The sequence below is a fragment of the Agelaius phoeniceus genome, chromosome 10, assembly GCF_051311805.1.
Source record: "Agelaius phoeniceus isolate bAgePho1 chromosome 10, bAgePho1.hap1, whole genome shotgun sequence".
Lineage (NCBI taxonomy): Eukaryota > Metazoa > Chordata > Aves > Passeriformes > Icteridae > Agelaius > Agelaius phoeniceus.
Genome location: NC_135274.1, coordinates 15,010,017 through 15,029,614, shown reverse-complemented (window position 1 = coordinate 15,029,614; position 19,598 = coordinate 15,010,017). Strand labels below are relative to the sequence as shown.

At 36.9% G+C, this 19,598-nt stretch overlaps 1 protein-coding gene across 10 annotated transcripts in view; it reads right to left on the bottom strand.

Annotated features, from left to right (window-relative positions):
* ACAP2 (ArfGAP with coiled-coil, ankyrin repeat and PH domains 2) overlaps positions 1–19,598 on the bottom strand; it is a 63,190-nt gene that overhangs the window by 22,693 nt on the left and 20,899 nt on the right. For 6 of the 10 annotated variants that reach the window (XM_077183983.1, XM_077183987.1, XM_077183989.1 and 3 more), the window contains exons 5-11: positions 16,614–16,672; positions 15,940–16,123; positions 13,695–13,739; positions 12,557–12,652; positions 8,313–8,387; positions 6,952–6,963; positions 1,632–1,744 (exon numbers count right to left, since the gene is read on the bottom strand). In XM_077183983.1, the coding sequence (XP_077040098.1) occupies positions 1,632–1,744; positions 6,952–6,963; positions 8,313–8,387; positions 12,557–12,652; positions 13,695–13,739; positions 15,940–16,123; positions 16,614–16,672 (584 nt within the window). The remainder of the gene's footprint in view (positions 1–1,631; positions 1,745–6,951; positions 6,964–8,312; positions 8,388–12,556; positions 12,653–13,694; positions 13,740–15,939; positions 16,124–16,613; positions 16,673–19,598) is intronic. The other 4 variants (XM_077183984.1, XM_077183988.1, XM_054638893.2 and 1 more) reach the window with 1 other exon arrangement.

The window sequence follows — 19,598 nt, the reverse complement described above, 5'->3', positions numbered from 1 at the left end:
CTCAGTGAGATAAATTATGAAGAATCTAATACTAAAAAGGGTAAAGGTTTTGCTTTATCGAATGCTCCTGTGATAAACAGAAGAATAAACTATAAGCAAATATCAATTATGTAATAAAAGTAGGCAGCTCTGACTCATTAATGAGCTGTTTATCTTTGCCCTCTTAAATTATTGCTTGGATATGCTTTTTATTATATTGTTCAAATCTTGTAACTTAATCTGAAGGAATGTCTTTGTGTATCTTGATTTAATTACATCTTCTCCTTATTTACTTTGTGTCCATTTAAATTATCAACATACAGAAATTAGTTTTAATTGAACCCAACTCTCTAACCACCTGAAAGTAAGAGGCATGTACACTACTCCTAGGAGTGACAGCATGTGGAAGCAGACACTCCTGTGCTGCTCCCTCCTGTCACCTGCCTTGAAGAGCAAGGCCTTCCTGCTATTCAAAAGGGGAACCCAGAGTCAGAGTTTCACCATCAGCAATGGCAAAAAGGACCTTTCAGCTCCTTGGGAATCCAATAAAGGACAATCCCTGCCCTATTACTGAGATTTTTCTCAGTATGCTAACACAGACATTTTACCTCACACCAGGAAGGTGCTTTTGACCCACATCTCCTGGTGTTCTCCCTTCACATCCTCTGATGCTTCACAGATTTGTCTTGGAGAACTCTGAATTCTGCTTGCATGAAACTAACCCAGAAAGTACATCACAATTACAGATGAATAATCAGGCCAAAGGACCAGACCAGAATCAGTCCAAAGCAAAATCCTTTGTACTAGTTACCCATGACTTGCTAATATAGATACAGTTTTATTGACACCAGTGGCCCTTGCATCAGTCTATGGATTTAACTGAAGTGATCCCAATTTCTTACAAGCTTGTGGTGTGCTGAGATGCTCAAGAAAGTACAGAATAATTCATATTGGAAGGGAACACCCACTCAAATGCACATTCTGTCCTTTGAAACCCAGCAGATAGTTTAACAGAGGCACCACTGAAAAAATAACAGAACATGGGCAATAGAGAGCTCTTTATCACAACAAATTACATCTAAAACTCAAGAACTGTATCCAGCTGTGCTGTAAATGCTCCAGCATATATAGTGCCTTGAAAAAAGCACACACCCTTGGAAATGCAAAAGAAATCCTGTTCAGGAAGAAAAATATTTAAATAGTAGTAAAATATACATTGTTAAAGATATATGACTAACAATATATTTTGAATTCCCAAAAGGGCCATCAAAACTACTAAGCAAAAGTCATTGCACAGGACAGGAATTTTAAAGGATAACAACTACATTGCTTAACTTTCAGGAAAAATAATTTGAAAGTTATTTGAGTCCTTGACTGTGTTTCCCTGCTTCCAGTGGTTATACAACTTCTATTTTACTCTGTCTTCTAACACTTTCCTAGCATATGCTTTCACAAGGGAAAGGTTTGCAAACAACTAGTACAGAAAACAAGGAAAAATGGCTGTGAAGTGTTATCTCTAAGTTAACTAACAGAGTCACCCCAGGGTTCTGTCAAAACTATGGACTCAAGTTACAGAGATTATGAATCAGATGAGAATTCAGGTTAAAAAGCAGTATTTTTATTAGCAGCAAATAGAGGTTCTGAATAATTACCTGTTCCAAGTCTTGAAGGCATTGCTGGCTCGCTTGAATAAATAACCTTCCATAACAATGCCATTGGCTGCATCTACATTGTATTCTAGTTTAGTATCATCACTGGAATAATCCTAGTACAAAGGAACAAGAAAAACACACTGCAGTTCAAACAAAACTTCAAATATGAGCAGTACTGTTGTCAAAGAGTAAATACCTAGGAATAAGGTTTTGCTCGCAACACTTATTAGTCAAACCATGACTCTCAGCCCCGATGGCTTTTTTAAAAAAAGCAATTTTAAGCAATGAGAATGCTGAAGATTTTTACTTTACCTGCAACAAAGGGAATTTCTTATTCAGGTATTGGTGAACTCTACAGCCAAATAGAGGGCAAACATTGCTGACAGAGCATCTGATGCTTCAACTGTCTGCTCAAATGGTCTCTCATATATTCCCAAGAAAGGGGATAGAAAAGCAGAGGAAAAGAAGCCATGAAAGTTAGGAGTCAAAACTGAGAAACAGTTGCAGCCTGCTGCAGATATGTATAAAGTCAGTCGTGCTTTAGCATTTTCTTCAGCTCTGTCATGTTGACAGCTGAGCTGCATAGGAACTTTGAAGACAAGTAATGAAATAAAGATGATGCTATCAGTTAATTCTAGAGCAAAGCAATCATGGTGCTGGCACTGATGACAAGACCTTAGCAGTAATTTTTTCTTTATGATCTTGGATAAGATTACAAAATTACAAGTAGGACAAAGGAATATGCATTTCCATCAACCTAATAACAACTAAACCCAGCTAATAACAATTAATAGCAGCTTTCTGAGCTTTAGAAAAGCTGACTGCTTATCTTATTATCTCATCTTTAGCAAAGGTAAGTTAGACTAAGTAATAACACATGTGATGATCATTTGCTTTCACATCTCATTGAGAACAGCATGGGCTCTTCCCAGGGAGGTAGAGTTCAGATATTCAAAGAGAGGGAGGCTAACATCTACTAAGGGTGCAGGAAAAAGCACACATGGAATGACATAATTTTTACAACTTTGTCCAGCAATGAAAAAAATATACATGCTGTAATTTTATTTCACTGTTATTAAAATGTATATCTTTAAAGTAGACTAGCAACATATGGCTTCTTCCCCTTAATATGGGTGTAAGAGACACATTACTGAAAATTAAATTTCAGAAGAAAAAAACCAAACAAATTAAATACTAAAAAGACAGAACATTTTGTATTATGATTTTCCTGAACCTACAGTAGTTACTTTTCATAAATTGCAAACACCAGCTTTGTGTAGTAAGTATATCTGAAAGTCTCTGCTTTGTACTTTGCTTCTTAACAATTTGTCTATACATAAAGGAAAAGAGGCAAGAAATATATATAAAAAAGTAGCTTCAACACCAACATGGTCATTATCCCCAGGTAACAGCCCAGGATGCAAACAACTTTCGTGCTACACATGATGTTTACTCTTGTACATGCAGATGGTTTGGTCCAATCCAAGGTTAATTACACATGATAGTGAAATGGTTACAAATATTAAAATGGGCCCTTTAAGCTTCCCACTCAGAACAGCACAAATTCCTTAAAATTATTCACTGTTTTCATCTATTGCTAATCTGGATAGATTACCTAATGTTGAAATGTTAAATCTAGATTTTTACTATTGAATTGACAGATGATCAATGCAAGAGTTCTGAAAGGAAATGGAACTATCACATCACTACCATACACTGATCTGAATAAACATACTAGTTACAAAAGAACTCTTAACCAAAACAAAATCAATTTTTTAAATTTATTATTCAGCAATTAATAACTTTGATTTTTCTGCCTGTTTTCTAGATCTGAACATGCTGAACATAAAAGACTTCATGTAAGCTCTCAAAATAAAAAGAGAAAACCACTATGCACAAACTTAGACATGCTGATGTCACATTCCCTACATTCCCCAAAAACTGATAAATTACTCTAACTTACCAGCTCCCAAACATAATGAAATCTGCTAAAGAGTTGCATCTTCCTGCCTCAGTGATGCCTGCAGCTCCTTGTCTAGTTGAAGACAACATACATTTCCCCAGTCTTTTCTGTCCAACCTACTATGTAATCACATTTTCCTTTGGGTCTGGAGAACTGCTGCAGAAAATGCAGCTGTCTTTTCCAATGACTCCAGATCTATGCTTTGAAGGTGTATATGGATCATTTACCATGCCACACTCTAACTTAGAATTATCTAAAATACTGAGCCTTCTCATGAAATGCATTTAGTGTCATTTTTAATTACTTCCCTGATTGAATTCCACTTTTACAGAGCAGAAAAAGACATTAAGAGTATAGAGGCAAATGTCAAATATCTCCTTAACTGAACATGGCAGACTACCAGCTGGAAGGGGGAGGGAATAAGGCTTCCAAGTGCTTTATCCATAAAACTTCATTGATAAAGTTGTGATTAGGAAAAACAATCAGAAAAAAAAAAATGCCCCATTTCAATTCCATGGATAAAAGTAGAAAAAAACCCCGAAATCAGCTGTGTTCTGATCTTAGTCTCTACTATTCTACAATTTAAAAAATAGGAGCAAAGCAGTCACATTATAGTTTATTTTTATCTTGGTGCATGGAAAAGTTTAATGAATCATGAAAAATAATCTGGGGTGGAGAAAAATCCACCCATATCTTTCCAGTGTCCTGCATAAGAGAATCACATGTTAATAAACTCAGTCACTGTATGTGATTCAGAATTGTGTATTCTGCCAGCAGGCACACAACTGATAAAGCCTTCATTTTAAACATAATTAAACTAATTAGGTGTCAGGACTAAAGTAGATTTCACCTAACCAGAACTAAGAAAATTTAGCCAGTATTATGTAATTTTCACCAAAGTGCTACATCACATATTTCATTCAGTTTTGAAAGAATAAACATCTATGGCTTCTATTCTGACACTGATTTTTCACGGTTGACTGCTACTGGAAGAGAAACATGTAGAAGTGGGTTATATAAGTGAAGCACACAGCATGCTTTCATGCCTTTTTTTCCACCCTTTTTCTTTAAATGTCCATGGGGTACAGCAAACCAGCTGGCAATGGAAAAACAACTTTCATCTCCAGAAATAATACTAATCTGGTGTGTCACACAACACTTAATATTCTTGACAGTGTTTCAGTGAATGCATTTTTGTATGAACTTATCAATTCATCACACATCCTTGATTCATTTCAGAGCATGTTTTCTGTTTCTCTGTGCATGATTTTCTTGTTCCCCCAAAACAAAACCTCCCATTACTTTTCAGTAGCAGAGCTTTTGATTTACTTTCAAAATTGCTATCAGGCCATGAAAGCTAATCAAACCATTTTACCAGTAAATCTTAGGAACTATATTTTAACATTTAATGTGTAACCCAAATTATTTTTTACTTTAGAGACTCAGCATTTTAAAAGTTTTTTTAAAAGGCAGAAATTGGGAGAGCGTAAGTACTAAAGAAAACACTAACCTGAAAAATTAGGCCAGCATACACTAAACAGGAGGTACTAATTGTGCAAACCTCCCATTTAGAAAGCTGCTCCCATTCCCATTCCATTGGCAAGAGATATTTGTCACACTTAAGCTGAAAAGTCCCTCAAGGAAGGGTTTGAAACACAGACACCACAAGTAACACGGTTTACAGCCCAAGACAGAGTGAGAGAATGTGAGAGTGCCACTGAGCAAACAAGTCACTTGAAATACAAGCACATCTCTGGTTTTGGAGACAGGAGTTAGTCTGCACAACTTCTCAACAGCAGCTCTGGTTTCTGCCTGCTTTGTGATTGTAGTAGCAGCTGGTTTCCTACCACCTTGTTTACTCAATATGTTAATTTTCAAATCATTCTCACTCCAGCTGTTTCCTGAGCACTTTTTTGGAAGCAGATTTTTACTTTAATGGAAAAGGAATTTGAATACAACAAAAACTTTTTGAAGTTCAATGCAAATACTTTTCCTGTATCATCTTCATTTTAGAACAAAATATTAGGTCTGACACAATACCAAAAAACCATGAAGCTGTTTGCAGGTGCAACTGATTTTTAAAATATTTTCTTAATTAAACGTGTTGCTACAGCACAGGGCTGCAAACTGCTCAGGAAACAAGAGTCATGTCTAATGTATTGACACTGTGACACCACTCTTAATATTAATCTTTACTTATAAAAATATCTTACAAAAATTTCCCAGAATGATCATGAAATTTCTAGATTAATTCACAGCATGTGTTGCTCCAGTTTAATACAGAAAAAATATTTTCTTGCACTGAAAAAAATAAAGTTAAGAAAATGTTTCCTGCACATTTGCTGAGTAAATAGACCACAAAACTTTTAAGCAATTAAAAAAAGTAAATCAGATTATCAGCTCTGCTAAAAAAGAAATCACACTATATTGGTGACCAAGCCCTTCCATGACACTTTTAATAGCCTCTCCATCAACAGCCTAATTAAGGACAATGATTATACAGAAAAGTGAGATGGATTATTTAATTAGTGCAATTATTCTGCATGCATATGCACATATATGCAAACACAGGTAGTAGGTGGGTAGGTGTGTGCACGTATGCACTTACCTATACATTTCAGAAAAGGAACTGCTCTTTATCCACACAATGAAGGAAAGGCATCATTCTGAAGCATTAGATTAGAACTTCAGTATATTAAATACATATATACCTCATGGAATATTCAACACAATAAGCTTCAGAAGTTTCAGTTGTTAAAAAACATGGAAGGATTTGGCACTGGAAGATTTGGGAACATAGTGGAAAACAACATGACAAGACATGAGAAGAGAACGGGGAATAAAGTTGCCATCTGGGACAGGGTGACCAGATGACAAGTAGTGATAAAAAGATCCAGAGTCTAAGGCAGTTCTGAAATCCTGATGAGCTGGAAGCTAACTTGGTGTGAAGGTTGGGAAAAGCAGGTAGGATGAGACAAAAACAGACAACGTGATTTGAATAAGGAAATAAGAAAATGATTGGACAAGCTGTAAGAGGAATCTCCAATAAAGCACAGTCTAGGCATTATCAGCACAAAATGAGACAGTGACTTCTCTGATAAGGACAGGAGACAACACTTACAACTCAAAACACAGAACTTAAGAGGACAACATACAGTACATTCTGATTGCCCTGATTATATTTTAGAGACAGCATGAAATTGTCAATTAAAGTAAGCAACAATAAAAGGAACATTATTGTGCTTGTCACTCCCTACTAGAAATCAAGAATATTTATATTACACACAGATATGGCTTATCAAGTTTCATGAAGCTTAAAAGTGTCAGTAATAATTGAAACTAGTAGAAATAGTTTACCTGTAAAGCAGCCTTAAGCAGCATTTGAAGAAAAAACAAAGACTGTAAATACCATTGGCAACAGCAGTGACCATAATTCATGGTAACTAGTTATTATTTCTATGGCCAATTAAAAGATAATTGCTCATAACTTACGTCCTTCAGCAAGCACCACTGTTCTTTTAACAGAAAACCTCTCAATTACTGTCCATTCCTGAAACTGAGCCTTTAAGCCCAAAAAACTTAAACTCTGACCTTCAACATTAATTCTCAAGCTCCATCTTTCCCATTCCCCCCTTTCTTCCCCTTCCTTGCCTGCATTTATCTCCTGACTCTAAGCACAGCATGTCAGCTCTGCCCTCATCATCACATCTGCTCAATTTCACAGCAATCCTAATGCTTCCCACCAACTCCTAAAGGGATGACAGGATGCACCAATAAAAATGTTTGCAGCAACCCAAGATGTTCTCTTTTCCCATGAGTATTAATATTGGCTCCTACTAAGGCTACCCAATTTACAATCTCAGAATGTTTTCATTCCTGAATTTATTTAGTTATCAGATTTCATTTCTATTGGGTGGAGTTTTTAAAATTTATGCCACTTGAACAGATCCAGAACATATTTGAATGAGAGTAAGAAGTGTAGCATTAATACCTTTAAACTGGTATCTAATCCCTTTCAAAAGTGCCTGTAGCTCACTACCAGAGAGTTCAGTGGAAATATTTTTAATTTCTAGCATTATATCTGCAAAACCAATACTGATCTAGAGCTTCTGAAACATCCAAACAGAAGTCATTCCCCCAACATGAATTACCTAAATTTTTCTCAAGAAGTAAAAAGAATTATTGCACAAATCTTTCCCAAAACACCAATTAAAAGTTCTCAATACCATATCTGTGCACAGCTGAACCAACTCTTTACAAAAGTTTACTTTTGTTCTTCATATGCAACAGCAGCTTCCACACAAGCTCCAAGTACTGCACTTGGATTTGGAACAGTCCAAAGTGAAACTTATTGCTGTAGGGCTGTGCAGCACATACACCTCTTCTACAAACACACAGCATGGAAACACAAAAACCTGTACAACTTATTCAATTCAAGAGGTAATAGGAATTAGGAGTTCTACTGAAATGTTAGAATCTCAGCATTCAAATAAATTCTACTGTTCTATTTATGTTTCAGTAAAAACTAAGCATAATATTTTGTTCAGTAACACAAAATTAGTATCTGCAATCCAACCTTACACTTAATGACATGTCAGTCTGTCTCTCTGCACTAAAAATACCATCCCTTGCAGTTCTGATGCAGAGATGCTGGGGAGAGATGCTACAGATAAGAAAAAAAAGTGTGTGCAGCCTGCCTTTTACATTCTGTTTAGTACCTTTTGTTGAATAGTGGAGTGCTTTTGCTCCATATCTCTCTTCTCCTTCGCAGCATCTATAGCCAACTGATCCAGCTGTAAAGAGAAACAGAAAATTGGATCTTTCAATTATCATAAGAAATTTGGCTCAGTAGATTTCACAATGCTGACAAAAAAAAAGAAAGAACTAACACATTATGTCTAGACATTGCAAGACTTTTCTTTTATTTGCATAGCATAATTACTTCTTTGTCACAAATTGTTTACCTTGAATAACCACTGAAGCCTCGTTTAAAGCACTGCTCTGCCACCCTGAATTAACCTCTACCAAGGTGTACATTTCTTGTAAGCATTAGAAGAACTGTCTCAAAGAACAGCATGGTGCCAAGCATATGCGACTCTGTACCGCATTGGTGCTCAGTCTCCCAGGAGGATGACTCATGCTTTAGCTGCTCTTGCTGGCCTATGCAGCAGCACTGGCAGGAGCAGCAAAAACTAGAAGGAGCAAATGCTATGGATTTTTCCCTCCACAAAGTGAGAGAACTGTCTCAGTTAGGATTTTGTGTCGATAGTTTTGATCAGCTGACCATCAATACTCGAGCAAGATTGCTTGAGATCTTAGGTAGAGACAATCAAATTAATTTTGGAAATAAAAATATGGTTTTGAACATAACCTAGATTGTCACAGAGAATATTTAAGTTAGTATCCTTACAAAGTCTCTGATGATAAAAAGGACACTAGCCAAAAAAAATTTCCTTTTACAATCACAAAAAAAAAAAAAGAGGAAATTTAAGATACCCTGTAAGAGAAAGCTTGATAGGGGTTTTCTTCTGTGGTTAGTTGCTTGTTTTGGTTGTTTTTGTTTTACAGTTTTGATTCCCTTGGTTTTGTTGTTTGTTTGTTTTATCCAGGCCTTCATGTTTAAGTTAGGAATGCAGCAGGGAAGCAGATGTTGCCTGAAAGCCCAGCCTAGAGCCTGTACCACAAGGCTGCCATTGCCGGGCCGGAGCGCGCCGTGCCAGCGGTGCAGACGCAGCACCGTGTGCAGGGCTCAGCCCGCGGCTCTCCCTGCTGTGGGACAGGGCTGCCTCTGCTGCAGCCCATAGCCAGAACAGCAGGAGCACCAGCTCCCAGCTGGGGCACTCACTGCACAGGGCACAGTGACTGACAGATCCTCTGATCCACCCACAGAGAGCATCCCCGCCACCGCTCTCAGAACCGCAGTGGCAGGCCCTGCCAACTCTGGCTGGTTCCCCAGTCTTTTACTTGCCCTGCTTGACATGATATAAATAACAGAAAAGGGACACTAACAGGCCCTTACACCCTTGTGCTAGACATTCTCCAACAATTATGGAGCCATCAGAAGGCTGAAACATCTGGATCCAATTCTGTACTCTGTTACTTTTTTTAACTCTTCTCTCCCTGTCTTGCCCTCTGGCTCAAAAGGCCGTATCAGCACTTGCACACCTTTACAGGTATTTGTGAACAGGAACACATTGAAGGCTGAAGTGTCCAAATGCCACATCTATGCAGCTTTAGCACTTAAAAATAACACAAGCCTCTAAAACAGACTGGGCTCAAAGATTGTTTTGCATCAACAACCTGTGGGAAACCCTTTCTCTGGTGATAAAGATGAGAACTGGGTCAAGTGCTGTTCAAAATTTTATAGGGATCAAGTTTCTTGGATTCTGCAAATGGACCCCAAGAAATTCTTCCTTCTACCCCATTAGATGAAACAGAAGGCAGTCACTCAGGGTAGGGCAAACCTCTAATTTACCTTGAATACAAGCATTTGAGGGTACATTTACCACAGCCAAAACAAAACTCTTAACAGCAGCTCATTCCACCAGTTACTTTTTTTTACTATGAAGACAGCATTGCACCATTCCTGTTTCCAAGCTCAAACCAGAGTTTCTTCCTTTTCACTCAGGTGAGCAGCACATCAATTGTCTTAGAAGAGACCAACAGCATATAACTATCAAAAGCTGTAGCAAATCACAACTAAACTATCAAAATCCCAGTCATTATAGCATTACTGAGTAATTTTCAGAAAATTAGGTTTTTCAAACGACTGTATTTACTGGTAAATGTATTTTTATAAACATAATGCTCTAACTGGCATTCTGAGGTGAATTAAGTCAGACTAAAATACTTAGCTTTTTGAGTAGTCATCTCAATGAAAATTCAAATGTTTTCTTTTTAAGCTAACACCACATTTCATATGAAAAGAACCAAAAACCATAGTTTCCATGCAAAAGCTCATATTATGCTTGCACACTATTAAAGATTCCCATACAATGATCTGATTCCCAAGGCATCCTACCCTGACCTGAAGTATCCAGAAAGCAAAATTGCTTAATCCTATTCCATCACAATAAAACAGTTATTTTGAAAATACAGACAAAAATAATTCAAAGCTATAACTGCACTATTTAAGATGAATTTTATAACTTCAGATGCTGCTAACACTTGTAATTAAGATCATACACAAAATTCACCTAGGAATGAAAACTCACTCACCAACAGAAGGAATCTAACAGCATTTTCACAAAAATCCAGCAAATCCCCGTTATGTCACAACATACTTTGTTAAAGGCAGAAGCTTCAACCAGTACAAGCTGCAAAGCCATCAACTGGTAAAACTTTCAACAGTTATTTACAAATCTGCTTCTGTCATGAAAAATATCCATTATTTAAATGCCAAGGTCTGCTACAAAAGAACAATTGCGCAAGTTGTACAACTTTAGGGTCTTCAGTCCATCTTGCTCCAACTGCAATATATTTAAAACATTCTTAGCTATGGATTTTCTAAATTTAACTCCTTCAGTTGCTATGATACCAGCACCAAAATGAATGCTACACAGTGCTCCCTACCAGATCAAGCAAAAGCATGACCAGACATTCAAAAATAACCTTGTGTTTTCTTGCTCCAATCACGTCAATGAAAGGGAAACTTTGAAGCCTGGCTGATGGCATAACCCACTATTAACTCCATAGTTTGTGTCTCCTTTCCCTATCCCCTCTTCCACAGCAGTACAGGACACGTTTTACACAGCCAGACACTACAGTTCAACACTTACAGCCCAACTAGAAGGGTGTTGAAGAATAAAGGGCACAACTATGGAAGAGTAACATCCACCTGAAGTGTTCAGGTGCCCCTATTACACCAAGACCTGACATGTCTCCACACATAATTAAGACCCAACTGGGGCCTAGTCTAGCAGAAAAATAACTATTCAGCCATTGGATTGTTGGAGTTATTTTCTACAGCTCCCCATCTGCTCCACTGCTCGGCTCAGAACAATTTAATCTCTTATTCATTCAATGCCACTCAATGAATGACATTCAATGATGCTTCTACTCAAGATGAACGTAAAAGTTTGCTGTAAAAGTTTGCTTTTTATTTGCTTTTTTATCTGGACAGACACTTAAAAATTTGATTAGCTCCTTTGTAGATCTGTTTGGGAAGTGGCAACAGAGGGGTTTATATCAGAGCACTTGTTGCAAGTCCTCAGGCAAATAGAAAGTGCTCATATAACTTGCACTGAAAAGCAAGTCAAGACACTGCTGAGTCTTCTTCCTGCACCACAGACAGATCTTCATTTCAATAGTGTATGTTCCAATCTATTTGCATAACCATTTTCAATGTCTCCTGTGTGCAGTTGGCAGTGGTCCATCTAAGCCTTTCATGAGTCCCCTGCTGAAAACCCAGAAGTGTCAATTGTCCTTAAACAACAAAACTGGGTAAGAAGGATTCCATGCAGGAACTAAATTTTGCACTACTTATTAAAATCATACTTCCATTTTACGGTCTAAGCTGCTAACATCAAAGTTATATTTACACACATAAAAATTTAATTATACAGACTGCATAATTTATACAGTAAATAAAGTATATGAGTAGAAGAAAAACCAGTCTAATCTATTTTTGATTATTAGATATATTTATAAACATGGGTGATATACAAAAATGTTGAAATCCAAATAATCCAGTATCCTGAATATCACAATGTACCTCACAGAGCAGTACATGGCTATGCTTAGGATACAAATCCTAAAGGCAGCATTAATTTTAGTAAACAGACAACTTTCAGTTGTAACTATTTTCATTCCTTTCATTACAGCATATTTTTTATTTTTTGCCTGTATCATACTACAACTCCCTTTTTGTTGAATAAATCTGTGAAGTACCTGATATGCTGGCATATATAAAGATTTCTTCCATTTCACCATATAGTTACGCATTTTTAAAATAATTTGTTACCTGTGCACCAAGCTCTTTCATGTAGGGCTCAAGTTCACTAAACAGATCATAGCCTTGATGGAAAAAAGCCAGATGTGCATACATAAAGGATAACATCTAGAGGGAACAAAGTAAATATTTATTCTCCTAAAAATGGTATCACATATCACATAAATATGTCATTTAATTCACATAACCTACAATTTCATGTTTAATTTCCTCTCATGTCCTGATAGTTTTACATCAATAAGTCATAGAGCTTCCAATGTTGTAAAATAAACGTGCAAAGTAAAGCAAGAACAGAACCAAGCCAAAAATTTCAGAAATCAGTTGATAGCATTAGCTCCATGAGCAAAACAAAAGAAATCTACTTAATGGCAGAAAACTAGTTCTAATTCATGTCACCTGAAATTTTTGTTATCTCTCTTTAACTGGGACATGTAAGGTACAGAGGGGCTATAGAATATTTTACTAATGATTCAAACTCATAATAGCTGAAAAGACTGTCTGGCCTTAAAATAGAAAACAAGTTGGGAGCACAATAGCAGGCAGTTATAAACCAACCCAAGTAAAGTTTCTGCTTTTTAAGAGATAAGAAAATTATGGGAGAGCAACTTCAGACATTTGAAAGAACAGCACTGTTTAATTTGTCACTGTCCATCTCAATAAACTTTTAACAGAGATGTGAAGTAGAAAAGGGAATTCAATGTGAAGCAAACTGGCATGCAGGTATAGCTTTATATTAATTTAGCAGATACCATACTATTCATATTAAAATTTGCCCTGTTCTTAGAAAGAACAGAATTCATCTTAGAATAGATTATAAGTAGCATTTACTGTTTACAAAGTAATAAATCGGACCTAAAGAGCAGAATTCTCAGCAAACAAAGTGATTTTAACCATGGAACAATTACCAACAGATCAAGAGTAGTGAAAACCTACAAGTGTTCAAATCTGAACCGGAAGGATTGTCAAAAACAGTTAAACATGCATGCCCAGCTACAGTACAGGCCAAACTGACAGTCACCAAACTGCCAAATGTATTGATAACATTCTGATCAATAAAAGGACTAAATCTTTAACATACTGCTTTGTGGTCATATTTTTAATTTCAGATGGATTAAAATATTTGATATACAGAGGATAAAGTGTATCTTACCGATTTTAGGATTTCTGCTCTCCTTTTAGATTGAAGAACATTGATCTAGGAGAAAAGAATAAACAAGTAATTCCTTTCATTCCAAACTTATTTTATTTTCAATTTTCCCCATACAATCACATCCAATCTTAAAACACTGGAAGAAGACAGCTCAATATCAGACTTCCCAAAATACTTTTAAAAGAAGATGCACTCTAGTTCTGTCATGACATCAGTGATGCAATCAGAGAACACTTGCAAAGCTTGAGCTTCATGGTGATAGTTACAATTTTCTTATATCAGTAGGGAAAATACAGGACACCACTTGCTTGCTAGAAGTAATATAATACAACTTTCAAGGAAAATTGGTTTTCATTTTCAAGAGATTGAATTCAAGATGTTTCAAGCAGATGAGCCAAGCCAGCCCACCAACTCCTTGCAGAAGTTGCAGTGCTGCCAGGGCAGAGTGAAGGATGTGAGCAGGGTTACTTTTCCTCTCAGACTCACAGTATTTAAGTATTCCAAAAATAGTCCCAGGCAAGCAAGAACGTAATAGGTTCAATAAGTAACTTCCTGGGTATACCTGGGCTTTTAAGCTAGGTGAAGTCACTGATTTAAGGTGTTGCCCTAGAACTTAGGGCATTCCACATTATATAGAAAAAAATGACCAATTTTTCACATTCACCTACTTCCCCTATCTTCTTTATCCAATCTTAAAAGGTTGCCATCCAAACTACAGATTTTACTTTAAAAGACCCACTTAGCAGAAACAGGCTTGATTTTGTAATTTAACACATCTATGTCAGTTTAGAATTTCAGCAAAATAAACAAACTTGCTGCAGCTATAATCAAAACCAGATTCTACTTCTATACTTAAGTGGTCATTATTTTGGAAAACTTTCTGCAGCAAAAATAATTGAGATTTGTTTGTATAGAATAAACCCTCAGCCTGTGAGGCAAAGAAAAATAAAAGGAAAGCAAAGGTTTTGAATTACAGTTTAGAGCAAATCTAGCTACAAGGAGACCATAGTTGTGAAGCCATTTTCCCAGAAGAATCACTGAAGCAGACACAATTCCTAAAACTGAATTGATTTCTGTCCACGTTGAGAGATGCTGAAACTGTTCCCAGTTACTCTAAATGCATCTGTATCCCAGGAACTGCTCATACTTTGAACATACAAATTCCAGGAGGAAAACAACCTGCAGTTGAAAGCACACACAAGGAACTGGCCTCCTATAATAGTGGCTGCCAGCTGCCCCCACCATTTAGTGCTAGTACAAATAATCCTGTGGGGAATAATTCACACCACTTGTTACACATCAAAATGACCTTAGTGTTTAAAAAGCTGGAGTTCAGAATTGACCACTGACCACCATGTCTGTGAACATGCCCATGCTGATAGGCTCCACTTCATTTTACAACTCATAATGCAATTTATAGAGAAGTTAATTAAGCTTTAAATAACTGACTGGACTGTCACAAATCAAGATGATAATGTCTAATATAAAACCAGCTTAATTGTAAATAGCTGTTCTGTTTTTGATCATAGGAGAAGCTCAGACCTATTTGGGAGCCCCCAACCCCTCACACCATCTGAGTTGCAATAATCCTGTTTTGCTGTAGTTGTGGATAAGTATGAAGCAGGTGAATTTTAAGTATTAAAAGAAGATTTACTACTGTATTTAAGAATAGAAAGCAGCATGACAAAGAACACCTCTCAACATCGTATGGGAGATTTTCACTAAAAAGATAAAGAATAGTTAAGTTCTTGACTCCCCTTACAGCACAATCCCAAACTCTGAGGCATCTAGACAAGCTGAATACAACCCAAAGCATACAGATAAAATTGCAGAAATACCCAACGTCCTGTATCAGAATTATTCAGGTAATTTGCATTTCCTAGGCTAGATTACAGTTTTTACTTTATCTATATAAGAAACTGCAGCATATCTAACTCATGAAACATTTAGCTAAGTATCAGGCATATACTGGGGTTTTTTCATAATTAATGTTCAACTTGAAAATTAAACTGTGTCACTGCAGCAAGGGCACTGAATACCAGAGCATTAAAGCAATAGGAATGCATCAATTAATTTTCCTCAGATTTTATTAAAAAAGAAATTACTTGCAGATAAAGTTCTTCCTTTTTCCCTGAAACTCCACAGCTTCCAAGAAGCTTACAAAAAGAACTTCTAACATTGTAAAGGACATGTCTCTAACCATATGTAACAAATGGTTTTGAAAAGCTTTCATTGCTGTCCTTACCTGAAGAACATAATCCAGAGCTATGTGTCGAAAACACTTCCGAGTTGCAGTCAAAATATTGGTTGCTTCCTCTACCTCGTGTTGCTTATTCCTTTGAACTTGGGCATTTTTCACCAGAGCATTCTCCTTCTCTTCACTCACTTTTTCAAACTGTTTCTTTGCATCTTTAAATTTCCTAATATCTCTATGGAAAAAGGAAATATGGATGACAAATTAATTCCAAAGCATGAAAAAGAGTTTAAAGCTACACCAGACAGACCAAGCTTGGGACTGCTATAGCTGGTGTCTATTTCAAATTTTATATTCTTCAATACATGTGGGTCAAATGGAAATCCACAAATTATGACAGAAGCTTCTTGTCTTTCTTTTCCAAGGGAAGGACAAAATTGAAATGTAACTGAACACATCTAATGCCTACTGGGGAAAAGCTTTGTCCCCCAAGCTTAGACAATTACAATATGTAATTAGATCAGTAATTCATCCTATTGCAACATTTCTGCAGCTGGATCTAAAGCCTCAGTGACTCGGGGTGATTTTTGACAAAGCCTTAATATACACTTCTCAATTTATGGGTGGCAATTTACAAGAAGGATGTTTCACTTACCCACTCAAATCAGATTTTTAAAATTCCATTTTATGTATAATTTTCCCATTACAAGTGCAAATTAACTTACTCTTTAACGAAAGTCTGAAGCTGTGTTTTAATTGATCTTTGGATTTGGTCAAACAGAATCTGAAAGAAAACATTATTATGTAGGTCAGTAACTTGGAGGTATTCATACCTTCTGATTTCAGAAATACCAATGGTAATTATGCAGAATTACACAAGAATGTCATTATTAAATCACTGTGTCTCTAATATCAAAATATAAATCCCTTCACAGTAGTTGTGAAATAAATAAAAGATGAGGAAGAAAATAACGAAAATAACTCAAACCAAGCATCTTTTGCAACTCTTTTCTTAAAGACTGTGGTTATAAGGAGACATAAGAGCTTCTCTCATCCTGACATGCCTGGTTTCATAGAAGTTTATTTATGTTAATTGTACAGTAATGCTCCTGAAGAAACAACTTTGAATGTTAAGGAGCCATTTTTTTTTCTTAGACTTTCACAATTTATCAACAATTAAAAGACAAATGAAACCACAGAAAGAACATGCTCTTAACTTCTGGCAAAAACCCCAAAACCACGGATTGAAATTAATGCTGAAAATGCAGCATATATGAGTATTCAGCACCATCTCCTTTACATGAATGTTTGTAAAAAACCACCCACTGTTGGACTACTAAAAGGAATGGCTGATTCTTTTTAAGAATAAGTAATTTAAGCAATGGTTCCAAAATATCTTGAGATTTGGGAAGGCTGGAGGCACAAAATATAATAAATTCATTTGAATTGTAAAGTCTAAGGTATTTGTTAAGTTTTTAAGGCCAAGGCACACCTGGATGTGAGATAATTTGAATGTGCTCTTATGACCCAAAAAATTCTAACTGGAAAATGAAAACACACATTCCTTCAGCTTCACATCTGCCCTCTGAGTTTTAGGATGGAATGGAACAGGTCAATGACTACTGGATAAATCCTTTTGTCACTTATTGTGCAGACAAAAAATGTTGCCTGAATTTTCAACCCTTTTACACCTCCAATTCTACATAACAGAAATACACAAGGCAGCATAACAAAAATAAAGTTGGCCCAGTTTAACAGAATCTCTCATAAAAGGTAAACATCTTGAAATATTAAAGAATTTTCTTGAAAAAGCAAGCCAAAACCTCAAAGTTTAAGGTAAAAAAATGTTTTCCTTAAATGTTCTCAGACTCTTTATTAAGATTTGGAAATGGGAAGCTATGTAATGCCAAATACTGACAGCAAAATCTTTACCAGCTCATCTCTCTTTTCTAGAAACACTGAAAGGAAGCATGACTGAGTTGAAGCCACTCATTAGCAGTGGTACTGTACCTTGCATCCAGTCTCCATGCTAGGAGCTCTTCAAGACCAAAGCAACTTGCTCCAACCTCACATCTGACCCTGATTTAGGCAGGCAGTCAAACCATCCACATCTCCTGAGGACCCTTTCAACCAGAATTGTATCTACCAGTAGCACATGGAAGAACCTGTTTGTATTCCCACTTTGGGAAACCAGAAAAGCAGACAACTAGAATAAAGAACTTCTTGACAAACTGGAAGTCAGGCTGGGACTACTCCCACTGCTGACATTTAAGCTTGCCAGTTCCTGGGGAGTGCACCAATCAAGATCAATACCAAAAGATAAAACCAGATGGGAACTCAAATGTTTAGAGGACTCCCAGAAATATGAGCCTTGCATTCTGCTTACAGTAATGAAGAGAAAAAATGTGCTGGGCAGAAAAACACATAGACATAATTTCCCCTAAAAAAACCAGAGAAGTGCCCAGACCATGATCTGATTAGATTTACAACCTTGTCAACATACTACCTTTCATACACTGCAAGTCTAAGAAAGCTGCTATTTGCCATAAGCTGTCCCAGCTACTCCCCCACTGCTGAATCAGGGAAGATGCTGCATTAGGCTGGTCCCTGCCCTTATTTGTAGCAAAGCCTGACACGAAAAAACTGACAGTCATCCAGAACTCAGTGGGAGCATCTCCTACCCCTTCCATCCTTCCTTTCCTCTTTTTCCTCTAGCTTCACCCTCCTACTGGCTCTGTCACCTTGGTCAGCAACACACCTGTCACTCTGAGCCAGGAAGCCCTGCTGAACTCAGCAGATTCACAAAAAGCAATGCAGAACCACAACACATCTGGCAGAGCAATTGTGCCTCACTCCTGATGTTTGTGCCTTTGGTAAAAGCCACTTTGTTCTCACTGTGCCTGAGCACAGCAAGGGCACGGAGGGGAAAAAAAAAGCAGGGCAAAGCTAGATGGGTCCTACTTAGATCTGAAAAGAAATCTTCTTCAATATGGTTTGTTCTTTGCTTTCTGACTTCAAAGTGCCCAAAGGGAAGAGTTGTGCTATGCCAAATTTTACCAAAGCAGTGCAAGTACCATCACGTAGAATAACAACAGCAATAACACAGGACCTATGTCAGAAGTGTCCAAAAGAGCAAACCACAGATAAAAGACATGGTTAAGAGGGATTCCAGCAGCAAGATGTGTGATGAAGAGGGACAGCCTGGGTTTATCTGCTCCATCTACTCTGCAGAAATCATTGACATGAAAGTAATAATTGCTCCAGAACTGCTGCTTTGAACCTTGGCCCTCCCTTCTCTCTCCAACCCAAGAACCACTGTTCACTTACTCCCTTCTTTACAGTTTTCATTAGATTGTACACTCTGTATAATGGAAAGAAAATCAAACACAATGCTATTAACCTGCTTTGCTTTTCCTCCCTTCCATTCTAAAAGCATGCATTTAAAACAAAAAAAAGCCTAATCAGACACTTTTAGAAAGCTAAGTCGAAGCTAGCAGACTTCCATTTCATTCTATCTTGTCAATTTTTAAACTCCCAGTGGTATGAAAAACCCACATTTTAAGTGTCCTGCATATTTTCAGCACTTTGGAGACACTTCAGTTTGTTTGCAGCAAATTGCTGGGAAATTAACAAAGAGCAGTTGGGCCAATGAAAGAGGGAACAAACCCAAGAACAAACTTCTGAATACAAGACCAAACTCTTTAAAGGAA